At 38.1% G+C, this 24,374-nt stretch overlaps 5 protein-coding genes across 5 annotated transcripts; 2 read left to right on the forward strand and 3 right to left on the reverse strand.

The window, feature by feature from the left end:
* Positions 1-157: 157 nt before the first annotated feature.
* On the forward strand, positions 158-4,525 carry LOC119985989 (autophagy-related protein 16). The gene is made up of 5 exons (XM_038830497.1): positions 158-346; positions 576-702; positions 1,915-2,096; positions 2,194-2,389; positions 3,155-4,525. Coding segments are annotated over exons 1-5 (1,530 nt in total). The 5' UTR covers positions 158-344; the 3' UTR covers positions 4,178-4,525.
* Positions 4,526-6,274: 1,749 nt separating this feature from the next.
* Positions 6,275-8,039, forward strand: LOC119986318 (vignain-like). The gene is made up of 4 exons (XM_038830901.1): positions 6,275-6,961; positions 7,074-7,309; positions 7,414-7,554; positions 7,660-8,039. Exons 1-4 carry the CDS (start codon positions 6,520-6,522, stop codon positions 7,918-7,920), a joined length of 1,080 nt encoding a protein of 359 aa, XP_038686829.1. The 5' UTR covers positions 6,275-6,519; the 3' UTR covers positions 7,921-8,039.
* Positions 8,040-8,186: 147 nt separating this feature from the next.
* LOC119986320 (peptide methionine sulfoxide reductase-like) lies at positions 8,187-9,714 on the reverse strand. The gene is made up of 2 exons (XM_038830902.1): positions 9,329-9,714; positions 8,187-8,612 (listed from the first exon to the last, which is right to left on the reverse strand). The coding sequence occupies exons 1-2, from the start codon at positions 9,641-9,643 to the stop codon at positions 8,358-8,360; spliced, it is 570 nt and encodes a 189-aa protein (XP_038686830.1). The 5' UTR covers positions 9,644-9,714; the 3' UTR covers positions 8,187-8,357.
* Positions 9,715-11,490: 1,776 nt separating this feature from the next.
* Positions 11,491-14,587, reverse strand: LOC119986039 (BTB/POZ and TAZ domain-containing protein 1-like). The gene is made up of 5 exons (XM_038830571.1): positions 14,377-14,587; positions 14,147-14,280; positions 13,515-13,818; positions 13,104-13,420; positions 11,491-12,180 (listed from the first exon to the last, which is right to left on the reverse strand). Exons 1-5 carry the CDS (start codon positions 14,509-14,511, stop codon positions 12,006-12,008), a joined length of 1,065 nt encoding a protein of 354 aa, XP_038686499.1. The 5' UTR covers positions 14,512-14,587; the 3' UTR covers positions 11,491-12,005.
* Positions 14,588-21,638: 7,051 nt separating this feature from the next.
* Positions 21,639-23,509, reverse strand: LOC119985056 (probable pectate lyase 18). Its single transcript, XM_038829218.1, has 3 exons — positions 23,360-23,509; positions 22,526-23,266; positions 21,639-22,310 (listed from the first exon to the last, which is right to left on the reverse strand). Exons 1-3 carry the CDS (start codon positions 23,467-23,469, stop codon positions 21,950-21,952), a joined length of 1,212 nt encoding a protein of 403 aa, XP_038685146.1. The 5' UTR covers positions 23,470-23,509; the 3' UTR covers positions 21,639-21,949.
* Positions 23,510-24,374: the final 865 nt, after the last annotated feature.

Raw genomic sequence — 24,374 nt, forward strand, 5'->3', positions numbered from 1 at the left:
CACCTTCTATTTCAAAGTGGGCCGGGACAGTCCAATGGACTGGCGGTATCCATGTTTGTCAGCTTGAAGTAGGGATGTCACTGTACTTCTCCGGTTCTCCCTGTATGCCGATGATGCGTGTGTTTTTGTTTATTTTACAAAAGAAATTCAAAGAAATTTCTTTTGGAAAAAAAAAAAAAAAAAACAGTATTCTGTTAAAATATAGGAATGTCATTGTGTACAGTATTTGATCAGACCTTTCTTCCATAAACACGATTGTTGAGTTTCAATCTCCATTGAGGGAACACGGAACGGGTTTGTGTAATCGCAAACCCTAATTCAAAACGATCTCTCCAAATCAATCCATGTAAGTGCACCAATTGCGTTTTGAGTTTCTATTTTTTTCGTCTATCATTCACAGTTCGATAACCAAAGAATTAGCTACGCGATTCGATCAAGCATAGGTTTGTCATTTTTTTAGTGATGATTTCGTAACGTGAATCTTGACCACGTTTTCCAGCTACAAAGCGATAGGGCTATAGTGATACGATTCGAGATCATGATGGAAGTGTGCTTCGATTATGGTTAATTTTCAGGTCGCGGGAACAAATTGCGAGGGAGGCGATAGAGCATGCTTTGAAGGCTTTGCGAAAGCGGCATTTGCTGGAAGAAGGCGCTCATGCTCCTGCGTATACAGCTCTTACAAAGCCAATCCTCTCTCAGGTCCTCTTTTATTGACAATTTGGGGGTTTGAATACGGGTAACCTGTTTTAGTTGCTTATACTGGACTTCTAGTGTTTGAATTGGAAATGTGTATGGATGGGGATGTGGTTGTTTCTCAATATTGTTGAACATAGTTGGTGTGATACTATTTTATGCTGTGATTACTTATAGTGCGCTTTTATGTTGAAGATTAGTGTGGTTGGATAGCAGGATCTTGATTGGATCAAGAGCAGAAATAAAACATCTTATCTAATCCTAGCTATTTAAGTGACCTACGATCACTGATTGCTGTGCGACTGAGTCTGCTTTCGTGAATCCAATGAAGTCATCACCAGTTGCATTCTATGGACGTGAGGGTTTATTCTTGAATTGACTGAAGCCAATAGAGCCTTGTCCAAATTTATTTAGATAAATCCTTTTTTTTATGCATCTCTGTTCTGAGGAGCACCCTCAAGTGTTCTGATATCCTATATTTGTTCGTGTCATTTTCGACCTAAGTGCTTTTTGGTGCCGTTATTGCCATCAATCACCAATCACCAATCACCATAATAGTTCTTTACTATCTCGTATCCCCTACTAGGAATTTATTTTCTTTCATTTTCCATTTTACTGGGTTTTAACCTGTTTATAACTCTGAGATGCCATCACTGGTGTCATGAGATCAAGTGATTTGGCCAAGAAATAACTTTGAATGTTCAGCCTTCGAAGCCGTAATGCATAGATGATCTAGACCCATTTAGAAATGGATTTTTTTGTTCCTTCTACACATGCAATATTGAGGACAGGATAGACATGCTTATAGGAAATCTGCCTCTGAGGGAGCCTTTGTCCTGTTCCGTGTGGTTGTGTCGCCCCTCATGATGCAGTGAGAGCCACATTGGTCTGAGGATTCGGCAACTCTTCCCACTTAACACAATTTTTAGTGTTACTTTGCAAGGTTACTAGAATTATTCATGCGTATTTTGACAATAACATATGGATTATGTAATTTATGTCACTTGAAGAATAAATTCTACTTTGAAATTTCTCGTGTTTCTTGAAGTGATTGACCGTATCATTATGGGGATGTTTTTTGTTTTAGTTTTTGATGCAGCTGGGCATTATTCATTATTCTATGGTTTTCTGCTTAGTTGTCCTGGTTATTGTTGTAACATTTCTCTTTTCATATATATTTTTACATTTTGATTTTGTTAAAACTGTATATCCAAAAAGGGTTCAGAATGGAAGGAAAAGGCTGATAACTTGGAGGTGGAACTCCACCAATGTTACAAAGCTCAGTCTCGATTATCGGACCAACTTGTGGCAGAAGTGGCTGAGTCCAGAGCTTCAAAAGCTTTACTACAAGAGAAAGAAGCGATAATTGCTGATCTACAAAAGGAGTTGACTCAAACAAGGTGGCTGCCGCTCATATGCTTTAGCATGTTCCTATAAGGCTATAACAATCTATCCAGGTTCTGTGCCAGTTATTCTAACTTACGGTCTTTGCTGCAGAGATGAATTCTCTCAACTGAAGATGGAACTAGATGAAAAAGTGAAAGCTGTAGAATTGCTTGTGAGTGAGAACAAGGAACTCAGAGCACAACTGGAAGAGATGACTATTAAAGCTAAGAATGCGGAGGCTGAAAATAAGATGCTAGTTGATCGTTGGATGCTTCAAAAGATGCAGGATGCTGAACGCCTTAATGAGGTACTCCAAATCCCACCCTGCCCTCAGGGCAAGGAGGTTATCCACCCATCCCCTGAAAAAAGAAAGCAAAAGATGAACAATAAAAAGGAAAAAAGGAACTACAACAAATTGTTCAAATACTTCATGGTTCGAAATGATGTTGCGCTCTGTATTTTAGTGCAGCCATTCACGAGAGATTTTATTTCTGAAGTACCCCAAATCCTCTTTTTGAGTGCTACCAGTTGCAGTGGCCCCATTTCTCTGGGCCTATTACTGAATTTGTGGCTCAATTCCAAGCACATTTAATCCAATCCAAATCTCTTGGTAAAGTCATGGATTAACTTATTTAGGGGGAAATATATTAATCTCTTTGCAGTCTTGCTTTCTGTACCTCGGGTTTCATTATCTTTTAAACTTCCCGCAAACTTTATAGGTTTTCAGAGGTCGATTCCATATGTTGAGGAAAGTCATGGATTATCTTATTTAGGGGGAAATGTATTAATTGGCGTTTAGATCTGCTACTTATTATCTGTGTATGGTCCTATGATTTCCTTGAAGCTTTATCACACTTAAGTGTCAATATCATTCAGAATGGTGGCTACTAAGTGTTACGTTGAAGTTGGAAACGATGTATTAGGCGCGAATGTTCTCGGATTATGGAGTTTTATGAGGGAATTATTTTTCAAAATTTTGCTTTCTAGCAATAGATTCATATATATTAATCTTCTTTTTTTTCATATAAATACTATTGTGATAATTAGAGTTATCTTTTTTTAAAAAATTTAGGCAAATGCGATTTATGAAGACATGGTTGATCGGCTTAGGGCCAGTGGCTTGGAGAAATTTGCTCGGCAACAAGTGGATGGTGTGGTCAGACAAAGTGAGGATGGTGCTGAGTTCTATGTGGAATCAACCATCCCATCAACATGCAAGAACAAGATTATTGCACATGAAGGTGGTTGTGCCTCTATATTGTTTGAGGATAATTCTAGTAAATTGATCAGTGGGGGACAGGACCGGTCGATCAAATTGTGGGATACAAATACTGGATCACTTAGTCGTACTCTCTATGGTTGCCTCGGCTCTGTTCTTGATCTTACCATCACCCATGACAATAGTTCTGTCATTGCAGCAAGCAGTTCAAACAACTTGTATGTGTGGGATGTCAACTCGGGGCGGGTCCGCCATACACTCACTGGTCACATGGATAAAGTGTGTGCGGTAGATGTCAGCAAAATTTCAAGTCGTCATGTTGTGAGTGCAGCTTATGATCGTAGTATAAAAGTGTGGGATTTGCAAAAAGGTTACTGCACTAGCACAATCATTTTTGCCAGCAACTGCAATGCCCTTTGCTTCAGCGTGGATGGACAGACCATATGTTCAGGTCATGTTGATGGGAATCTCCGTTTATGGGATATTCAGACAGGAAAGCTACTTAGTGAAGTAGCTGCGCATTCGCTTGCTATTACATCTATATCACTGTCTCGAAATGGAAATGTAGTATTGACAAGTGGTAGAGACAACTTGCACAATTTATTTGATATGCGTTCGTTGGAAGTTTGTGGTACATTAAGAGCTTCTGGCAACAGGGTTGCATCTAATTGGAGCCGATCTTGTTTAAGTCCAGATGATAACTATGTTGCTTCTGGTTCGGTTGATGGATCTGTCTATATTTGGTCGGTATCAAAAGGTGATATAGTGGGTTCCTTGAAGGAACACAATGCACCTGTCCTATGTTGCTCATGGAGTGGGCTTGGAAAACCACTAGCTTCTTCTGACAAGAGTGGAGTAGTTCATACCTGGACATAATGGGTCGACAAGATTGGAAATGGTGATTCTCAGTCCATTTTGTTTGTCTAGTCTTTAATTATCTGTGATGCGTTATCAAATTCCTCGACCCCAAAGTCACACTGCACTGCAGGTATAATCTTACTCTGCTTCACCATTGATTGATTATTTTAGTATTCCACAGGCCAAGGTTCACTACTGTAAAATAGAAAAGGTCGGATCTTGTATAGTTGGGGGAATGTGGATCGTATTTCTTTTTTACATGATTTTTAAAGCAATGGAAGAACTTTATCCTGAATATTTAGAAAGCCTATAAACATTTGTCATTGATACTTGTTATAGTAGATTCTTCATAGCAGGCACTCCTCAGTTTCTGGGTCGTCCATCTTACTGTTCTACTTACCACCCACTTCCTATTCTTTGCTCTTTTTTTTTTTTTTTTTTTGTACATCACTTCCTATTCTTTTATCATTGTTGCTTTCTTATCCCTTCATTGTGTTTGTGTGAATAGAATACTTTTTTTTTTTCCTTCATAAAAATGTTCAGATTGAATTTGGACTTTGCAAGGTTTAGAGCCATGACATGCAAGGCAATGCTGTCATTAATGGTTTATAATATATTGACCTTATCCGAAGTTCTTAAACTATTCCTCTTGACAGAATTTGCTAATGAGCTGGTTGGTTCCTTGGTTTTAGATTATGCTTTACTGCTTTAGTTGACTAATAAGAATAGTTTGGCCTCCAATTTTGTATATTTGATGACAACTAATTGTGGTTGATGATTTGCATGATAAGGTAGGGATGATGAGGGAGATTCTGGATTGGAGATCCTCATCAACAATAGCATATAATATAAATAGTCTGATTCTCTTGGATTCTTTGTGGTAGTGGATTCCACGCTTTTCCCGGAAAATTTTAATTATAGTTTATTTTATTTTTTTTGCCTCAAATCCAGACAAAAAGAGAGAGGCTGACAAATCCCTAAGATGTAAATCAAAATAAATACTAGGGTTTGCTTGATTTGTTTTCTGTTTTTTCTTTTTTCAAAAAATGAAAGACAAAAAATCTCTCGATGTTTTCTAAAATTAGCAGTTAAAAGTGTTTTTTTTTTTTTTTTTGAAAAATGAAAATACATTGGAAAACAATGGTATACCGAACAGACCTGGAACTTTTGTTGATGGATTTATGAGATGATAAAAGCAGCAGCTTGTGCTGAACTCGTTTTATAGATTGTGTCTACAAAGTGGGCAAAGCCGGCGATCCGGTTTTATTATTTCATAGAAACTATTATCATATGCTCGAGGAGAGGACCAATGGCGAATGACACAGTGTCTCATGTCATGCTATATAATATGGTTGTATTATTTTCCATTCAATAATAAGGGATCGCCACATGTGGAAAAATTACTGCAAAATCCTTCTGCTTTGGGATTCTCTTTTTGGTTCTCCCTAACCATTACGCCATAGTTTCCCTGCAAGAAAGGGGCGTAAAAGCTTTAGTCAAACTGGCTAAAGAATGTTAGGTCGTTGGGCATTGATTTTGCATTCTAGAATTTGGAGTTTTGCCCATAAAAATATACTAGGTTTTCTCATTTTCTCATTCTATTTTAGGTCATTAAAGTCTTATCGTGCAGACAATCCATGGTACCAAAAGAAATTAGTTGACCCAAAATCATTTTAAAATGTCAAATATAATTTGGACACGAAATTAGTTCACATTTTCACGGAAGAAACATTTTTTCTTTTTCTTTTTAAATGAGGGGTTTGGGTAGGGGGTAAGACTCGAATCCATTTCTTAATGGGTGGGTCGGTTCTTTACATACAACGCGTTTGTCATTCAACTTACGGTCAACTTGCCAACGGAAGAAACATTAACATAACCATTGAAAAGCATTAATTGGATTAAAATCTCAGTTAAAGATAAAAGCAGTAAGAAAAGAAGTGCTTTAATTGTTTTTGCGTTTGCAATGATTTCGTGGCAGTAAAGTGTGAACCTCCATAGATAGACAGACATAACAATATTCCTATATATATGTTCCATGTGAAGATCACTTTTTATGGATCACTACAAGTGTTCTACCCTTCCTCTGCACCTTGCTTTCTTCCACAAGTAAAACCCAATTATATAAGAACTTGCTTGTATAGCTGTTATCAATATATCCACACTGTTGCCCCCCATTACTCTCCACCTCTATTTTTATATCCTTTTCCATTATTGCACATTGTTGATACCCATAAGAAAACTGTAACTTCTCTATTTATTAATTATCTCTTTTTTTTGTTTTTAATATTCTTCTATCATATATATAAACAGAGCAATCCCAAGTAACCCCCAAATACCCATCTTGTTTTCAATCTCCAAAGATGAAGAATTTATATCTAGTTGTGGTATTGCTTGCTTTGGTTCTCAGCATTGCTGAGAGCTTTGATTTCCAGGAGAATGAATTGGAATCAGAAGATAGTTTGTGGGATTTGTATGAGAGGTGGAGGAGCCATCACACGGTTTCTCGCAGCATTGATGAGAAAAACAAGCGTTTCAATGTGTTCAAGAAGAATGTCAAGCATGTCCATGAAACTAACAAGATGGACAAGCCATATAAGCTGAGGCTTAACAAGTTTGCAGATTTGACTAACCATGAATTCAAGACCATGTATGCAGGATCCAAGATCAAGCATCACATGATGTTCCGTGGAGCACCAAGTGGATCAGGGAGCTTCATGTATGCCAATGTGGAGAACGTACCTGCCACAGTCGATTGGAGGAAGAAAGGTGCAGTCGTTGCTGTCAAAGACCAAGGCCAATGTGGTAAGCATCAATCACTCCTTTGATTTCCCATTGATTTCATGAGTATGAATGAAAACTATATTATAACATATTTTCTCATTGTTGCTTTCGATTTACCTTTGCGATCGTATAGGTAGCTGCTGGGCGTTTTCAACTGTTGTGGCAGTTGAGGGCATCAATCAGATTAAGACCAAGAAGCTTGTATCTTTGTCTGAGCAAGAATTGATAGACTGTGATACCCAACAGAACCAAGGTTGCAATGGAGGGCTCATGGAGTACGCTTTTGAGTTCATTAAGAAAAAGGGAGGCATAACTACTGAGTCTAATTACCCTTATAAAGCTGAAGATGGAAGTTGCGATGCGTCGAAGGTATAAATAAATTACCCGTTAGACAAGCTCGCGCGCGCACATACATCTAATATATATGTCAAAAATGCTCTTATACGTACTTACTTCAAAGATGGAACTTGCAGGAGAATGCTCCAGCAGTGTCAATTGATGGGCATGAGAGCGTGCCAGAGAACAATGAGGATGCACTGCTTAAGGCTGCAGCAAATCAACCTGTATCCGTGGCCATAGATGCTGGAGGTTCAGATTTCCAGTTCTACTCTGAGGTAAAGTCAATTAAAAAAAAACTAGAATTTCAACAAAGATGGCATCTAATATATGATGAAAAATTAGACAGTAGTGGATATCATTTTGATTGAATCTGGTGGCAGGGAGTATTTACCGGAAAATGTGGAACAGAGCTGAACCATGGAGTGGCAGTTGTTGGGTATGGAACAACTCTTGATGGATCCAAGTACTGGATTGTGAGGAACTCCTGGGGAGCTGAATGGGGAGAGAAGGGTTACATCAGGATGCAGCGTGGAATCTCCCACAAAGAAGGTCTCTGTGGCATTGCAATGGAGGCTTCATATCCCATCAAGAAATCTTCCACCAATCCTAAGCCATCTTCTCCCATCAAGGATGAACTATGAAAAACATTTTAGGATCGACTTTCAGCTTTGCTATCATTTTCAGATTTTTCCTTCCATCAAAAGTTCCATCATGATGTACTCTTGAAGAAATAATACATCTGTCAACGAATTGATGCCAACATCTTTCTGTAAATCATACGAAATCTTCTTGCTAGGTTGCTATCTAAAAACTCCTAGCCAGCATTCCAAGGCTTGCAAATTTTTATGAAAGGAACAATTCATGTTTCAAACACAATGATATACAACCGAACAATCGAATAAGAAAATTGAACATCAAGCACAACAATTTTATTGCTCATAGCATAGTACTAAACATGAAAGGAGGTTCAAATTTATAAAGATGTCTTCAAAATAAAGTAGCCCACACAACAATCAATCTGCACGACAGGGCGCAAAACCAAATTATAGAGCACAAGTTTGAATGTATTAGCTGGTTCTCAACCATAGCATCTAATGGGATCATTGCAACCCTTATCAGCAGATTGCTTTAGGCCACGACGTCCTCCTTTTTCCAGATACTGCTGATGGTATTCCTCTGCTCTGTAAAACCTATTCGCTGGAAGAATTTCTGTCACAATTTTGTTTTCCTTGAGCTCCAGCTGCTTCGCCTCCATTGACTCTCTGGCTAAGCGAGCTTGGGTCTCATTGTAGTAGTATATACCAGATCTATATTGCGTACCCACATCCCCGCCCTGACACATCAAAATATCAGCTTGTAAAGAAAAAAAAGGGAGAGCCTTTTGTGACAGTTAACATAGCAGAAGAATAAGAAATTAAGAGATCAGTATCGTTTTAGGCACATACGAGCCAGAGCAAAGGCAATACGCTGTCTTCGAACAATGGATATCTGACAAGGTGTTAGCCATTATACACTCTAGTGGAGACTGGAGTGGAATGCTATCGTAGACTCATAGTATCAAACTATCAATAATCAAAGATTCTGAATAAAAATTACCAACAAAAACGAGGCCTGAAATCGACTTGTGGATATAATTATTCAGTACAATGAACTTCAAGCCATCAAACTTTAACTAGAAACCTTCCTACTGATTTTACCAAGCCAGCATTATCATATTCCATACAACACAACCCACAAAAAACAATGCAAACTTTTAACAAATTCTTCTGATAGTTGGTGAGTACATGTAAAATTATATCAATGAACCTCTGTAAACATTTAATTGACATTATTTTCATTTCTGGTAAATGATTCCATGACCATAATCAGTCACAGAGGGAAACTAGAAATCTCAATAATTTTCAGCAATGCAAAATTCTTGGGGGAGTCTCAAAAATTTGGCAGCATTAAACCCATATTCCATTTTCGAATTGCGCAAGTAATCAAATGAAACTAGAGAAATTCAGCGAAATTGAGGCGTAAGAATCCATGGAAGAATCAATTCTGTACCTGACGATTGACAGTTGTGGGATCATGTCGGCCCCAGAAAACAGAGAGGAGATTGGTATATGGGCACACTTGCGGGTCAAACTGGACCCGAACAACCTCGACGTGGTTGGTAGTTCCTGAGCATACCAATTTGTAATTCGGATCCGGGACGTGACCCTGGGAATACCCGACCTCTGTTTTCAGAACCCCCAACACTCTTTGGAACGCCAACTCCACTCCCCAAAAGCACCCGGCTCCAAATTGGGCGAATTCGTGTCCCGGTTCAGGATTGACCAAGTCCAGCTCCAAAGCAGAGTTTGTCGTGTCGATCGCCATTCTACTACAGGCTACAGCACAGCGCTTCGGGAAAAATTTCTGGTACAGAGACCAGGAGATGTTCAACAAGTCAATGGATTTGGATTTTGTTGCCGGAGATGTTCACCAGGAGATGTTTAAAGAGTGTCGTGGGCCGAATTTTAGATGAATAGACACACAAAAAATAGCTTTTTGGGCCTTACCTCTAGGGGGCCATTCCTGAAACTGAGAGACTATATCAGACCCTATTACCATCAGTATTCATGTGTACATAGGGATGATAAGTATCGAAATGACCCTTGAATTTTTAAAAAGGGATCGATCGAGTCCATCTATTTTGTTTCGGATTAAACAAACCTTATATTTTGAATATTATTACATATTCATGAAGGTCGTTTCTCCGACGTTCAGATGTTTAGATTCTAAAGTACCCTATCCTAGGGTTGGTGCGGCACATTTCTCTCAATTTAAGCATGTATTATAAGTACATGGTGCCTCTCTCTAAACTTGGGTCTAGGGGCAGCCCTTGGGTCAGCCCAGGGCATCAAATTTTTTATTACCCAATTCATTAGTCCTGTCCAAAATTTACACTACAAACCCAACAAAAAAATAAGATCTAACTTCTCTTCTCCCTCTCCTCTTCCTCACTAGACACAATTTACTTCTTTCATTAACGCTCAAATCACCTCCATGACGCATTCTACTTCATTTTCGCCGATTGTTTGTAGGTTCTTAAAGTTTACTACTGGATATTGACTCAACATATTATATGCCAAAAAAAATTTGTGTGAATTCTTGGGATTAAATTGCTAAAGAGTATAGTACTTGGGATTAAACTGATTAGTTTTTGTCAATGATTCTTGTTTATGTTTTATTTTCAATTTGTCTAGATAATTGAATAGTCGAATTTGAAGGTGCGTAAATAAGATTCCAAACATGTAAAAAGAGGGGTGAAAAAAGGGCTAGATGAACTAAATAAATCTCAAAAAGGAGAAATTCATAAGTTTCTTTCGCAAATTAAAAAATCGGAGTCTTTTAGTGTTCAAAATGTTATAAAAGATGGTGGAGATACGAACGTTGAAAAATAACGCGTGAATGAGAATGTTGATGAATTTGAGTAAGCACCATCTCACTTTGTTTTTTTTTTTTTTTCCAATAGGGCACCATTGTAACGTGCCGTTTTGGGCACTAAAGTTATTAGGACAGGGTCTCAGCCACCGTAGTTCCAAACACAAAAAGCTTGAACTCTTATGATGTTGAAGGCCTCTCCAAGTGCCACCCCCCTCGTGCTATAAGACAGGAGAACCCTGTTCAGCTGTTCTCGTACTAGGAGTGGATAACCATGTTGTTTTCTTTTGAAATTTATGCTATATTTGGGAGTAGGGTTCAGAGTAGTAAAAGACGGAAAGGGTTGGAGATGATTCGAATGTAAAACAACACATGTTCGTATTAAAACCATCTCCAACCCTGCCTCCTTCCAACTATAAAATGATCTAAGCATCAAATATGAACAAAATCCAAACTTGATAATTTTCCAAGATCAAATGTATGCTAATCAAAGATACGTCATATTCACATGACGTGTACCTTGGTGCCCATAGATTAAGTGCAATCCTTCTTGTGTGAGAGAGTGCCCTTTGCAAAAGATACAATCTATTTTCATTTCTTGTATTGGTATGCACACAAAGTGTGTTCTTGTGGGATTGTAACTCCCCTTTGGGAGTTCCTCGCAACTGCAATGTGCAGTTATGACTTCATTAGAAGGGTTTAGACCCATCGTAGATGCTCTCTAATAAGATATAATAAACCAACATCAATCATTGCCAACCTTCTCCTCAAAAGATAACCTTTCTTAGTAAAAAAAATAGTGAAGTCGAAACATCAATGAACTTAATTTATTTGATACAAAGATCAAATATACAACGATTCACAACCTCACATCTCACAATGTGTGCCCAACACACGCTCACACTTATCTCTACACACTCACACTTCTCTCTCTCACTTGGTTGTTTCACACACGTCTGTACATACAATAGCCCAAAGTCGGTGAGTATGCCGACTTGGGTTCTCCAGACAATTCCACAAGAAAGACACTGGAAAAATCTTAGTGGCCACCGACTAAGAAAGTGCCAAGGTTAAAGAACTTTCTAGGAAGAGCCGGTGATTCCTTGTTGCACGAGTGCTTTCAAACATCTTTGAACATGTTTCTCATGCCTTCCACTTTTTAGTATTAATAATTCAACACCCACCTAATGGCAAACACCATTACAACCTTTTAATCATCACAGCCACTATACAATAACTTGACTTGTAGTGCTGCTCAGCTGAAAAGAATGAACAATATGCAATCAAATCCTAGAATTTTTTTATATGGTCACCATCAAAGTCTAAAGTTTTTGATTCCTTGATCTTCCATTGTTTCCTTCATTTCCTCTCTCTTCCTCTTTGGAAGAGAGAGTGAAGATATTGCTTTTGCAGAAACCACCTTCTTCACAAGTAGCCTCCACCTAGCATCATCACTCTTCTTCTCTTGCAGCATTTTCAATTTGAATTGCCTGTGGCACGCCCAAAAAGATGGTGTTAATTAATCATTAACGCTGTTGTATACATATACTCATCAAATCAGAGGAACACACAACAGATAAAACAGATTCTGGCAAAAAAACATAGACCGGCGTGCTATAAAAAAAGGCATAGAAAGGCATGGTTTTTAATGATCACTGTCTGATCAAACTTAAGCATGGTTTAGAACATGTTCAACTGACCCGTTCTGATAAACAAGAAGTAATATCTCAGTCACTATCCTTCCAAATGCATTAGCTTATAATATCTCACTCTGGTGTGCCAAAACCATAAAAATCTTCTGGACCCATACAAATTAGGGATCAAAAAATGAGGGCCAGAAATTAGACGTATTGAAAAGACCATTTTTCTGGTGACTTTTAGAAAAGGGATCTCATTGCTTGGACATTATTAGGCAAGTGCATGAACCATTCCTATCAACGATCCCCACACAACAGGAGAGAATGTGACAGATTTTTTTTTTATGTCCATAATCAATGCATATAACATCATTTTGCCACCAGTTTCCAGATGAACCAATAGAAGTCGACTAGTTCATCGTACAAAGCTCCTACTTAAAGCTTGAACCATTTTGACAAGCCAACCATAATTACTAATGGAGTAGAGCAGGTGAAGAAATGTGCATCACATGTCCAGGAAAATGGTACATATGGTTAAAATGATCTATCCAACTGAAGATGACATGTAAAGACAGGTTGGTCCAGTTATACCAAAATATCATAGCAGCTAACCAATAGAGATCAACCACCATAATATATATACTACAAAACACACGCCTTCAAATCATGATAAAGCAACATTTCACCAGCAAGGAATTTAATTTTTTAATCCAATAGAACATTTCTTAATCTGTTTCACTATCAGAACCATAAATTAACTAAATCAAGTGAGTTACCTGCAAAGTGGGACTCTGCAAGAACCAGGTTGGTCACAAATTGATGAGTGGAGTCGAAGAATCTGCCACATTCGCTTGCATCTTACACAGCCTCCATTAACCCGCTTCTTACAAGTAGCAAAGTGTCGGATCGACATCTGAAGACCTTCACAAGTTGCGAACTTGCTGCAGGGCTCTCTCTTCTTGGTGGGTTCTATGTCATAAGGACCAACATTTGTACAACCTTCTGTACATATGTGCTCCAAACAATCCATGGCCTCTGCTAGCTGCAGATACAGTTTCTGCTCCTCTCTGCGCCTTCTCGATCTCTTTCTCCTCTGTAATTACCCAATCATAATCAGCATTTTACTTCAAATTCTCAAGAACCAAACAGAAAACTCAAAAATCAAAGAAAATGATTCAACAACTTACGGATTCAGCCTCATCCATAAATTGAAGAATCTCGAGCTCGAGCCAAGGATCATTATCTTGCAAGAACTCCCATCCTTCAGTGTTCTCTACAGCCTTGAAATTGTTAGAGATAAATTTCATGGATTTGAGGTGAAGATCAGGTGCATCGCAGAGCCTAGCCAATTGAAGCACATCCACCACATTCTCAGTCGTCAACCGCTGACCAATCCCTCTTGTGCACCTCTGCTTCAGTTGAGGTATCAAGTACACGTGAGATAGCGCCAATAGATGAATCCCGTACTTCTCTATCTCCTCGTCGGTGCACCTGCATTGTTAGACACATATAAGTTTACATTTTGAGCATCCGATATGAATTGTTCAAACTCGAGATCTTCTGAGTCCATAAGCAGAGGATGGTTCTAGCCTTAAACACGCTAATCAGAATTAATCAAACTTAATTAAGGTTTTTGTTTTTACTTGTCGTTGCAAGGAAAGAATCTGAGTCGCTCAAACTAGCCCAGCTAGGGTCAGCCGTTGGATTAAAGCACGTGAGAGAAATGAAAGAAATTGACGGCCACGAATTAATTAAAATACGCGTTGAATGGAAACGTGAAAGTGATGTGCAAAGGTGGAGGGAATTACTAAGTACAAACCTGGAGGAGGAAAGGAATCGAACGAACGCGGAGACGGCGTCGCACGGAACGCCGAGAATCGGAATGACTCTCTCGGAGCTTCCGTGCTTCCGTGGCCTATCTATGATATTTTCGAGTACCGGCGATACAGAGGCCTATAGAAACACATCACAATTTGAGATAAATTAGATCTCTCTGCTTTCTAAATTAAGAACAGATACAACAAATAATCAAGAGATCGGAGTAAGTACCAGGATGGTAGAGTGAGCCGGAATGCAACGGCCGCCGGAAGTGAGGAACTCGACGTCAGGCTCTGGTGTCCCTGGAGCTTGACTGTAATGGTCATCGGCGGCGGTGGTTGATGCGTAATGATGAGTTTCTTCCATTGGAAATGAAGGAAGCGGTGTGTCGAGATTGACGAGCGAAAGAAGTCTGATGATGATGAAGATTATGCTAAGGGAGGTTGGTTTGTCCCAGATTTTATAGACAGCTGTGACCTGTCATGCCAGACAAATCCGATTAAAAAATAGGAAAAATAAGAAATAGAAAATGACAATTTAGTCCCCGCCTCATCATTTTGCCATTTAGTTCGATTGTGATAAGGTTACAAGTTGGTTATGGATAAAAATAAGTATATCTTCCCCACTGTTGCGCCAAGTGGGCAATGAATTAAACGTTGTGCACAAACATTATTACACCAATATTTCTACTTAGCTCATATAGTGATAGTCCATGGGAACTCTAAGTCTCTTTAACGAAATTTTAATCGTTTTAACTCTTAAAATACATGTTAGATTTTTAAAAAAAAATACATATTCAGAATCAGCGCATAAAACTATTTCTAACAATATTCATTTATAGATGAGTTTTATCAGGTAAATCTTAATTTCATTGTTTTTTCCAATAGAATATCGGATAAATATTAATTCAATTTTTTTTTCAATTGAATTTCACAACACAATGGATTCAAAACTAAAACAATGAATTTTAGACTGTGTTTTCCTAACCAATGAAATTGATATTAAAACAATACATTTTGGGCAATGAATTCTGTATGAAAGAGTAGAATAAAGTTATTTCATTGATTAAATCAATGAAATAAGCCTGTTGGCCTCCGATGAGCTACATGTCATTTTCCTTATTTGACTCGATTAACTAACAAACTGTTAACATATATAGATAATTTCTGTCTTTAACCATTAACAACTCATTTTCTTGAAAGAAAATATCTCTTAGTAACTCCACAGTTAAGCGTGTTTCTACGAGAGCACTATTGAAATAAGTGACTTCCGGAAAGTCAAAGTCGTGAGGGCTCGATGTATTCACTGGAATCGGATAACCCAAAGTAGACAATATGTATTCACGGAAACTGGATCACCCAAAACGGATAATATTGTTGATATGTATATGGATTGAAAATTTTTAATACAAACTAAATCTTAAATTCCACTAAATTTTGATTAACACGATAAAAAAATAATAATAATATAAAAGCTTGATGAGAACTCCATTTTTATCTTTGACAGATTGACAATTCCCACTAAATTTGGTCAAAATCCAAGACTTTGTTATCCTACTTTTCAAATTTTTAACAACAAATTTCAGAGTCTCTCATGTCTGCCTTGCGGCTAACAAACGTCATGGTATGCGTCTTCGCAAATTCCACATTTTTACAACGCATCAGCCGTAAAATCTCCTATAAATAAACAAATATTAAGATATTCCTTTTTAGGGAAATATTGTTATTAAAAGGCTTAGGTGGATAAGCTTTTGATCTTTTGGATCTACGTGGAATGGATAAACTAGCTTGTCAGCAAAAGACATATTTAGAAATTAACGGCCTTTGGACACCAGAAGAGGCCACCTCACTCCAACGGTGTTCACTTGTTCTTATCCTTTTGACATTGGATTGGAGGACTCCTCCTCCACTTGTGTATTAGACGGGAAGCGGACTTCAATTCCGACTCTAATTCTCCTTCAATATTATGTTAAATCATGCATTAAAATATGATATTGAGTATTTTATTCTTCATAATATTATAATATATTAGATTTTTGAGAAAAAATTTAAATATTAGTTATAAATCATAAATCCTAAACCTTTAAATCATTAATTTTTAATTCGTAAACTCTAATATGTCATTTTCACATAAAAAAAATCATGACTTAACATGATTTTTGGGGAAGAGTTGGAGCGCCTCCCATTCGGTATTAGACTTTAAGTGTATATATTTTTGCCACGTGGCATGTATATGCCGACTAGTATCTTTGGTGAGGCTATAGAGCACTTGCAATGGTACAAGTGCTGCTGGGTCAACAAAAATCATTTTTTGGTCTCACCTCTAATACACAAAAAATCAAGCCGAACACGTCTCTCAATACAGTCACATCCTATAAATTATTCATTCCCACTCAACATGGAAACCAACAATATCTCATGCCTCCATGTTGTCCACAACAAAATTACACCAAAACACCATCTCTCAATACAGTTATATCAACAAAACACATTTTTCAATACAATGATATCAACAAAACACAAAATCTCATACAATTTTGTTGGCCCGAGTAAAACTTGCATCATTACAAATGCTCCATAAGGGGCCCCACTCAAGATGGAGCATAAATGATTAGGTTGTCTCTGGGGCGACTCTGCTTTTCGAAGGCAAAATAAGAACCTACGGAGGTCCGCCGCGGTACGAGATTAAAGAAAGAAAAAAAAAAAACCCACTACCCGTGTTTCTTGATTAATATTTTTTTTGGTCTCCCTGGTGGGATTAAAAAAAGGTATTAAATATTAACGAGGTTGGAGTGATTGGTCGGTCGTGAGGAATTTTTTAAAAGGAATGTGTTTGGTGAGGAAGTAAGTAAGAAGGAGGGAAATGGCGATATTACCCAAGGAGTAATATATATATATATATATATATAAAATATGATATGTGCATCATGGATCATGTCATTGTTTAGGAAATGTCCAGGATTGTGAGGTATTGGGAATCAAAGTAGACGGCTTTTCAGCTTCAATTGGCTCTTATTTATTGTAGAAGAAAAGGCCACTTTGAATTGTAATTCCCAGCAGGGGTCGTTAATACTTGTAGCCTACATCCGTTAGGTGGAAGGATAAAATCGTGTGGACCCTTAAGTCAGAAAGCAAAGTTATTTGGGATAGATTTATACGGTACTCGCACGAGTATTTGATTTATAATATAATATCAAAGTAAATACTCAATCCTAAAGGACTTCTACTCATGTTCACCGAAAGATTACCATTGTTTCAACTCAGTTCCTCAATTTCCAAATGTTCCAACTCAGTCACCCAAAGTTCAAATTTATTTCAATAACATCACTTGGGCAGATTTGACCAAAACCGATAAGTCAAACATCCAACATGGCATGTTGACCAGAGATATCCAACACTGGCGTGGACTTGCAAATGACACCTGTGAAAAAAATCTTAAAAAAAGGTATAACAAGGAAAAGCCAACATGTCTTCGTCTTCTCTCGTTCGATCAAAAAAATGGTGGTCGCCAAGAAATCATCATATGCACGGGATGGCTTACGAACTGCCTCACGTTATTTTCCGTTGCCGCATTGACCTACCACTGTATGATGTTGTTTATTCGTACCCGTCAAAAACTGGAATCCGCTTCCAAATTCTCCAAGATCACCTCTTTTGGGGATTTGGGTTTCATAGTTTACGGACTCATTGGGAGGGGATAGGGGAGCTGAAATTAGTCCAGTCAATTCCATCAAATCTCCACCATTCAATGCATGATTATATTGAATTTGACAACACCATACCCCACCATTCAATGATGAAATAATTCCAACCAATCTTTTTCCCGTTGAGAGAGTCGTCTTGGATGTATTATTGATCGTGCTTTCTCAAGCTGCTTTTTGTGTTGGGTATCTAATTTTCATTGCCAATACCTTGGTCAATTTGTCTGTGTTCTTTTATGGCATGGGTGTGGCTGTGTATGCCGTTGAAGGGATTGATATGATTTTGCCCTTAAAATCTGAGGCAAAAGACAAAGACAAGTTCGAGAGAACCTTGGGATTAAGCATGGCTATCATTTCTTTGATATATGGAGCATCCCTCTCATTGGGTTACTTTGCTTTTGGTGGTCAATTTAGTTGCTTTGTTGGTGCCTAATTTCGCAGATTTCGTCTTTGGTGGGGATCAATGTGTGCTACGGATTGGGATTTGTTTTACCGTTTTACCTGTTTTGTTTAGTGTTCAAGGAAGAGATGGGGTGGAAAGGTAGTACAGGTCTTTTTCCCTGTATAGATTTTTTTTTTCATAGGTGGCATTTGCAAGTCCACATCAGCTTTGTACATCACTAGTCAACATGCCATGTTGGATGTTTGACTGACCAGTTTTACTCAAATCTGCCCGAGTGATGTTGTTGAAACAAATTTGAACTTTGGGTGACTAAGTTGCAACATTTGGAAATTGAGGGACTTAGTTGGAACGAGCGTGATCTTTCAGTGACCAAAAGTTCAATTAACTCCGCCTAATTGAGCCCAACAAGTGCGGATGAGTGTTAAGGCGTATCCCATATCGATTAGGTGTAAGTCACGATATGGTTTATAAGTAAATATCTAGTTCCTATCAACCAAAGAGAAAACTTTTAAGGACAAAATCATATGAACCTTAGGCCTATAGTGGACAATAGCTCTTTGAGTTGTTTGAGTTTGGATTTATGTAGTTCTTTCACGAGTGTCCGATTTCTAATAATTGTCAAGTTGCACATGTGAAAATTTGCAAGACGTAATTTTATATCATTCACTTTGTTTTCTACTTTCGCTTCACTTATGTACGTTTTTCATAGGATATGATTGCTTGAGATCCTCAATTAATGTGGAGTGTTGAATGTTAAGTGCATCCTACATGTGTGTTTCTAATCAATGATTATTTTAATGTCACATAAATTTGGGGGTGGTTTTGGATTACAAAATATGGATGTAGTAGCATTGTCTTCTTACATAAGTGAACCCATGTTTAACTGTAGTTGGAAGCTAAGCTAAACCCAAGATTAGAAATGTGACATAGGCCCATTGATAATATGAAGCTTGTATCTCTTAAAGCCCAATATGAAATACTTAAAAAACTCTTGAAAGCCCAATTGTGCAGAAGCGACAATTCTTCTAACGGAATGGACAATTTCAAAACCCATTGAGCCTCCACCGCACAGCAACTTGACTGTCCGGTAGGCCCAAACCATAACATGACAGTCCGACTGGCCCAATCCCTAAAGACTAGGCCCAATACCCACAACAAAAATGTCAGGGATCCTAGTAAATAGGATTTCAATCATCCCAATAATTCGTATTGTCCCTTGATTGACGTAAGTGTTGGGATCTACAAAACCTAGTGATTGAACCAAATAGTAACATGTCAATCACTGGAATGACTGAGATCCTATTTATTAGGATCCCTATGACTTTTGTACCCACAAACTAGGTGTCTTAATTATATTGCAGCCACAGTTGCTCAATTATGTGATCTTCCATTCCAGGTTATCTATCAAGAAGTTTGAAACTTTGAATTCATTATTACTCTTTGTTTTGTTTGATTGACTAGAATGGCCTTTGAATGAGGCAACTCAATAAGACTTGGACCTTCATAATTGGGCCGGCTGACCCTAATTAAATGGAAATTCTCCATCCAATCCAAGGCAGCCTGATAGAGCTAATCATACAAATTAATCAACAGTCAATCAGAAGATTAGTTCAACCAAACTTGAGTCCAATAAACAATTTAAGTTTGGTACGTCTCGTGAACAATCTCACTCCCATTTAATCCAAGTATTTAGCAATTATTAATAATGTTAAAATTCTCAGCTCAAACATTAAAGATATCATATGTTATGGAATACAAGTCCACAAATTATTTTTTTTTTATTTAGATCCATGGAAACGCGTCTATAATGTGAGAAAAGATGAACTTTATTTATAAACCAATCGGGATGAGTTACAACTTACAACAGATCGATGTGAAATTTTAGTCCGTACAAGATAATGTAGACACAAAAGGACATGCAAGTCATTAAGTCCTGGTTTTGTCAGAAGATGCAGCTACCAACGGCACCTAATGAAGCTTAATTTGCTTTTTAAGTGTGTGGATGGATCATACTACATACACACATAGAAGTAGTCTCTATTAGGTCAATTCCCACTCGTTTTCTTCCACATGTAGGTCATGCCCCCACAATTGACATGCATGCAATGCAAGCCTAATAGTGTATGAGGCACTAGTACTGTTTACCATAGCTGGAAGAACAGGGAATTAAGTCCTATCATGGAGTGGGTGGCGGGGCTCTGCTGTAGAATTTCTACAAGCAGAGCCCACTCTAAAATCAATATGAGTGTCTATAAACATTTTTGTTTTATTTTTTAAAAATTATATTTGTATTTTGATCGATTTTATGAATCTAATGATATATTTTTTTTATTTGAAATAAAAATCAAATTCAACATGAAAAATGTATATAATGTTTTTGATTTATATCCAACGGTTCATGATTGTCATGCACTTTTCATGTTGAATTTGATTTTTATTTCAAACAAAAAATATAACGTTGGATTCGTAACTTTTCAGATTTTTTTTAAAAAATTTTAAAGTTCCCTTATGGAACTACAGTGGAGGCTGCTGTAATTTTTACAGCAGCCCCTGGTCATCCTCATGGAGTAGTGGTACACTGGTACTGATTAGGTCAATCTTGATATTCAAATTATTCCCCTAGCTAGCTTTTTATCATGTCTCTTGGTGGATCATAATTTCAAGATTCCGAGCTGTTCAGCATTTCCTCATATAGGTCCATCCAATATAATGCTTATCAATGTAATCACATTGGCCTAACACTTTAGGAGCACACCGCATGATAAAATGTCAGCGAAATGCCATGATCCCGTGTAGAGAAATTCTTGAGATTGCGGTGTATGGGTCCAGGGATTTATTTCGCGGGGTGGGTCGAAAGGGACAATTTTGTTTGAAAACAATGGTGCAAGATTTTGTCAAAGTTGTAGTGCTAAGCAATAATAATCTTCTTACGTCCACAAAATACAATTCCATCAAAAGAAGTTGGCGGAAGTGCATGTGTTTTGTTGCTCTTTCTCCTCCCTTCAATCTCGGTGAAATCTCAAAGTAAACTTTTTTTTTTTGAAATACTACAAAGAAATATATGTTTGCAGTTAAAACTGAAATTTAAACACACGTATGTCTAACTTAACCGATCATCAACCGAACCATCTCTCGTGGTAAATCTCAAAGTAAACCACCACAAGTTATAGTTTTTATGTGTAATTGTTTTGAATTAAGACATAATGATGGTAGTTGAACAATTTGGTTAATTTATTGATGCTATATATATATATATATATATAGAGTAGCAGTTGAAGCTTTTCTTCCGTCTTATTCACAGTTTGCTTTCTGTTTGCTTTTGTCTGTTGGTTCTTCATCTCCATGTGCAAGTCAGCAAGTATGAGTACAGAGACAGAGAAAGATTGAGACTTAACATAATAAACTAAGGAGCTAGATAAATTTCATTTAAATAGTATAAATCAACGCTTCTTCTGCACTTGCTTTCCCTGATTAAGCCCATCAAGATTCTCAACAGAGATCTCAAATAGTCTTAACAGTAGTTGCAGGCCGAGGTTGTAATCATCATTTTAAAACAAAAAAAAAAAGTGCAGCAGAAGAAAGGGTAAAAAAAAAAATAATAGTCGGAAGAGCCTCCGTCAGGTCTCGATTGGTTCATGGAGGTTGCAGAGTCTTCCTTGCTTTCTGGGGTTTATCAGTAAGTTATCCACTGGGCTTAATTATCAGCAGCGGGAACCCTTTCTGCAATTAAGTGATCCTGCACTGCCAGTGAGAGTAGCAACAAGTGAAGAAGGTCTTGCACCCAAGCTAGAAGCTTTGGCATAGCTTGAAGAAGCCCCTGCACCAGATGGTGTAAAGAATGCACCATTCATCAACAAGTCTCCTTCTGACCTCCAGTTCCAATTCTTCCACTCACTTATTGGCGCATCTTCATGCTTTGTCACTTCTTTACTGAATTGAGTATTAGGAGCAACAAATCTGTTGCCTTGACTGTTAATTGTTGGATCAGCACTCCCTCCAATTGCATACATTTCCCAATGGGTGTAGTCATTGTTCACCACATGGAAGTACCCATGCCTACATCTGTAGCCAAAATAAAAAAAATGATTAGTCAAAGTGAATTCATATGAAATTTACTATTTTGGGTTTGGGATTAATTAAGAAAAGAGTTTTGGTTGGGATGGGATCGTAAGTTCAACTCTCATGCTCAACAATTTCAGCATTTTTCGTCTTGGTCTAACTATCGTCAATATGGAGCGGATTGGGTTGGTGCCGGAGTTTAAAGTTTAGAATTTTACCTTGGCATTCTCTGGACTAGCCCTTCACCAAAGTGATTAAAGGCAATAGTAACTTGCATGTTCTTGTCTTGAGTGTAGGAATCGCTGTGGCCCAACAACATGACTTTATCATGGTGAGTCATGTAATTGTTTGAAATAGTGATGGCAGTGGACCCTTCAATGGCATCAATCAGTCCATCCTTGCAATTCGACAATGAACAATGGTCCACCCACACGTGGCTCCCACCAAAAATCGACACACCGTCGCCATCCGATATGGTTCTAAACCCGTAATGCCGTGGTGAGCTCCGCACCATAGCATTCCCTCCTGGCTTACAATCATGAATATTCAATCCATGTATAATAATGTTAGTCACATACTGTATAGTAATACATGGACCACCGGCAATGTGTACGCTGGCTCCTCTGCCGTCGATTGTCTTGAAAGAATTCATGATCAATTCCTCCTTTAGCTTTATGGTCATGTCCCGAGCAAAAATGATCCATAATGGCTCGTCCTGGATCACAGCATACCTTAGGGTCCCTGGTTTGGGGTTCACCGCGTCATTGTCACTAGGGTCCGTGACAACGTAAATCTGACCATCCCGTCCTCCGACTGCGCTCTTACCGAACCCAATCGCGCAATCGGCTAGCCGCTGGCGGTTCTTCTCCCAATTGGGGTCGCAACGCCAGCAGTCGTCGATCGGATTGCCCGTCCCACACGAGAGATAACCCAAGTCCCTCCTGGTATCATTAATTGCCCTGCACATTAATAACCAAAAATTTGAGACATTATTATTAACAAAAGTAGTAATTAATGGTGGTAAGAGTGGCTGTTAACTGTTATGTACTTGCCTGTGAACTTCTTGTACGACAAAATCTGGGTCCTGGAGTGGTCTGGAGGAAATGAGGGATGGGGTAAGGAGGCAGAGGAGGAAGAGCAGAGTGAGCGAGGGGCTCGGCATTGTGTTAGTTTGTGTAATAAAATGGTGTTGGTGAGTGAGTGAGGGAGTGATGAGGAAGGGAGGAGGGAAGATGGGGGGGATATATACAAATGGAGGGTTGGGGCCTGGGGGAGTTTCCGTGGTATGTGGCGTGATTAAACTAAACATGTGGGACCCCAAGACTGCTTCGTGATTTCTGGATTTACGGGATTCTGACAGGCGCGGTAGTTTTGGTCGTTAAGCAATGGCCTACGGACAGAGGTGGAAATGCCAGTCAAAAATAGATAGCGAATTTCAATGATGGCCTTTTTTTGGGGTTTCTACATCTGGTCTTCACCACGGAAGAAATAGTAGTCTAATGGTAGTCAAGTCATCATGTCTCCCGTCCAAAAGTTTTCTATTTGACGACAAGATAAATTGGGACAAAATTCAACGAATGGTTACAAGGGTATTATTTTGAGTGAAAATCGAACTCGGGACTTTCTGAATCCACACAGTTTAGCCCCATAGTAATGCAGGCAGAACAACGAAAAATTGAACATACGTTTTATTGAAAATAATAAACACATGAATCTACCAGAAAATTTGAGAGAAAACTCTCTAGGGTTTGATATGTTTGATAAAATGATAGATAATGATCACAAATGCTGACTACAATTCTAATATGAGCTAAAACGTGAAATTAAAAAAATACCCTTCAAAATAGAAAATAACCCGTTTGAGGCCCGAAATAATGGAATTTCATCGAAATCGGATAACATTACAAAATTTTCAATTGGGCAAAACCACGCTCAAAATTATTTCTACTAGTTAGTACAAATGGTAATTATCTGTAACTGTTTGTTTTGCTTATTTCAACCCTATATCACAAAGAGATTTACCATCAGGGTATCATCAAAGTGTTTGAAAATTTGAACTCCTTATCT

This window comes from Tripterygium wilfordii, chromosome 19 (assembly GCF_013401445.1).
Source record: "Tripterygium wilfordii isolate XIE 37 chromosome 19, ASM1340144v1, whole genome shotgun sequence".
In the NCBI taxonomy this organism is placed as follows: domain Eukaryota; kingdom Viridiplantae; phylum Streptophyta; class Magnoliopsida; order Celastrales; family Celastraceae; genus Tripterygium; species Tripterygium wilfordii.

What these genes read in the sequence shown, in the direction of transcription:
- LOC119986318 (XM_038830901.1), top strand. Translation starts at nt 6,520, where the DNA reads ATGAAGAATTTATATCTAGTTGTGGTATTGCTTGCTTTGGTTCTCAGC. An exon ending in GAAGTTGCGATGCGTCGAAG is followed by an intron (nt 7,310 to 7,413) that starts GTATAAATAAAT and finishes TGGAACTTGCAG; the next exon opens with GAGAATGCTCCAGCAGTGTC. An exon ending in ATTTCCAGTTCTACTCTGAG is followed by an intron (nt 7,555 to 7,659) that starts GTAAAGTCAATT and finishes ATCTGGTGGCAG; the next exon opens with GGAGTATTTACCGGAAAATG.
- LOC119986039 (XM_038830571.1), bottom strand. Translation starts at nt 14,511, where the DNA reads ATGGAAGAAACTCATCATTACGCATCAACCACCGCCGCCGATGACCAT. An exon ending in CGATTCCTTTCCTCCTCCAG is followed by an intron (nt 13,819 to 14,146) that starts GTTTGTACTTAG and finishes CTAACAATGCAG; the next exon opens with GTGCACCGACGAGGAGATAG. An exon ending in TTATGGATGAGGCTGAATCC is followed by an intron (nt 13,421 to 13,514) that starts GTAAGTTGTTGA and finishes GGGTAATTACAG; the next exon opens with AGGAGAAAGAGATCGAGAAG.
- LOC119986320 (XM_038830902.1), bottom strand. Translation starts at nt 9,643, where the DNA reads ATGGCGATCGACACGACAAACTCTGCTTTGGAGCTGGACTTGGTCAAT. An exon ending in CCACAACTGTCAATCGTCAG is followed by an intron (nt 8,613 to 9,328) that starts GTACAGAATTGA and finishes TTGATGTGTCAG; the next exon opens with GGCGGGGATGTGGGTACGCA.
- LOC119985056 (XM_038829218.1), bottom strand. Translation starts at nt 23,469, where the DNA reads ATGCCGAGCCCCTCGCTCACTCTGCTCTTCCTCCTCTGCCTCCTTACC. An exon ending in GTCGTACAAGAAGTTCACAG is followed by an intron (nt 23,267 to 23,359) that starts GCAAGTACATAA and finishes ATTAATGTGCAG; the next exon opens with GGCAATTAATGATACCAGGA. An exon ending in CTAGTCCAGAGAATGCCAAG is followed by an intron (nt 22,311 to 22,525) that starts GTAAAATTCTAA and finishes TTTTGGCTACAG; the next exon opens with ATGTAGGCATGGGTACTTCC.
- LOC119985989 (XM_038830497.1), top strand. An exon ending in AAGGAGTTGACTCAAACAAG is followed by an intron (nt 2,097 to 2,193) that starts GTGGCTGCCGCT and finishes TCTTTGCTGCAG; the next exon opens with AGATGAATTCTCTCAACTGA. An exon ending in ATGCTGAACGCCTTAATGAG is followed by an intron (nt 2,390 to 3,154) that starts GTACTCCAAATC and finishes TAAAAAATTTAG; the next exon opens with GCAAATGCGATTTATGAAGA.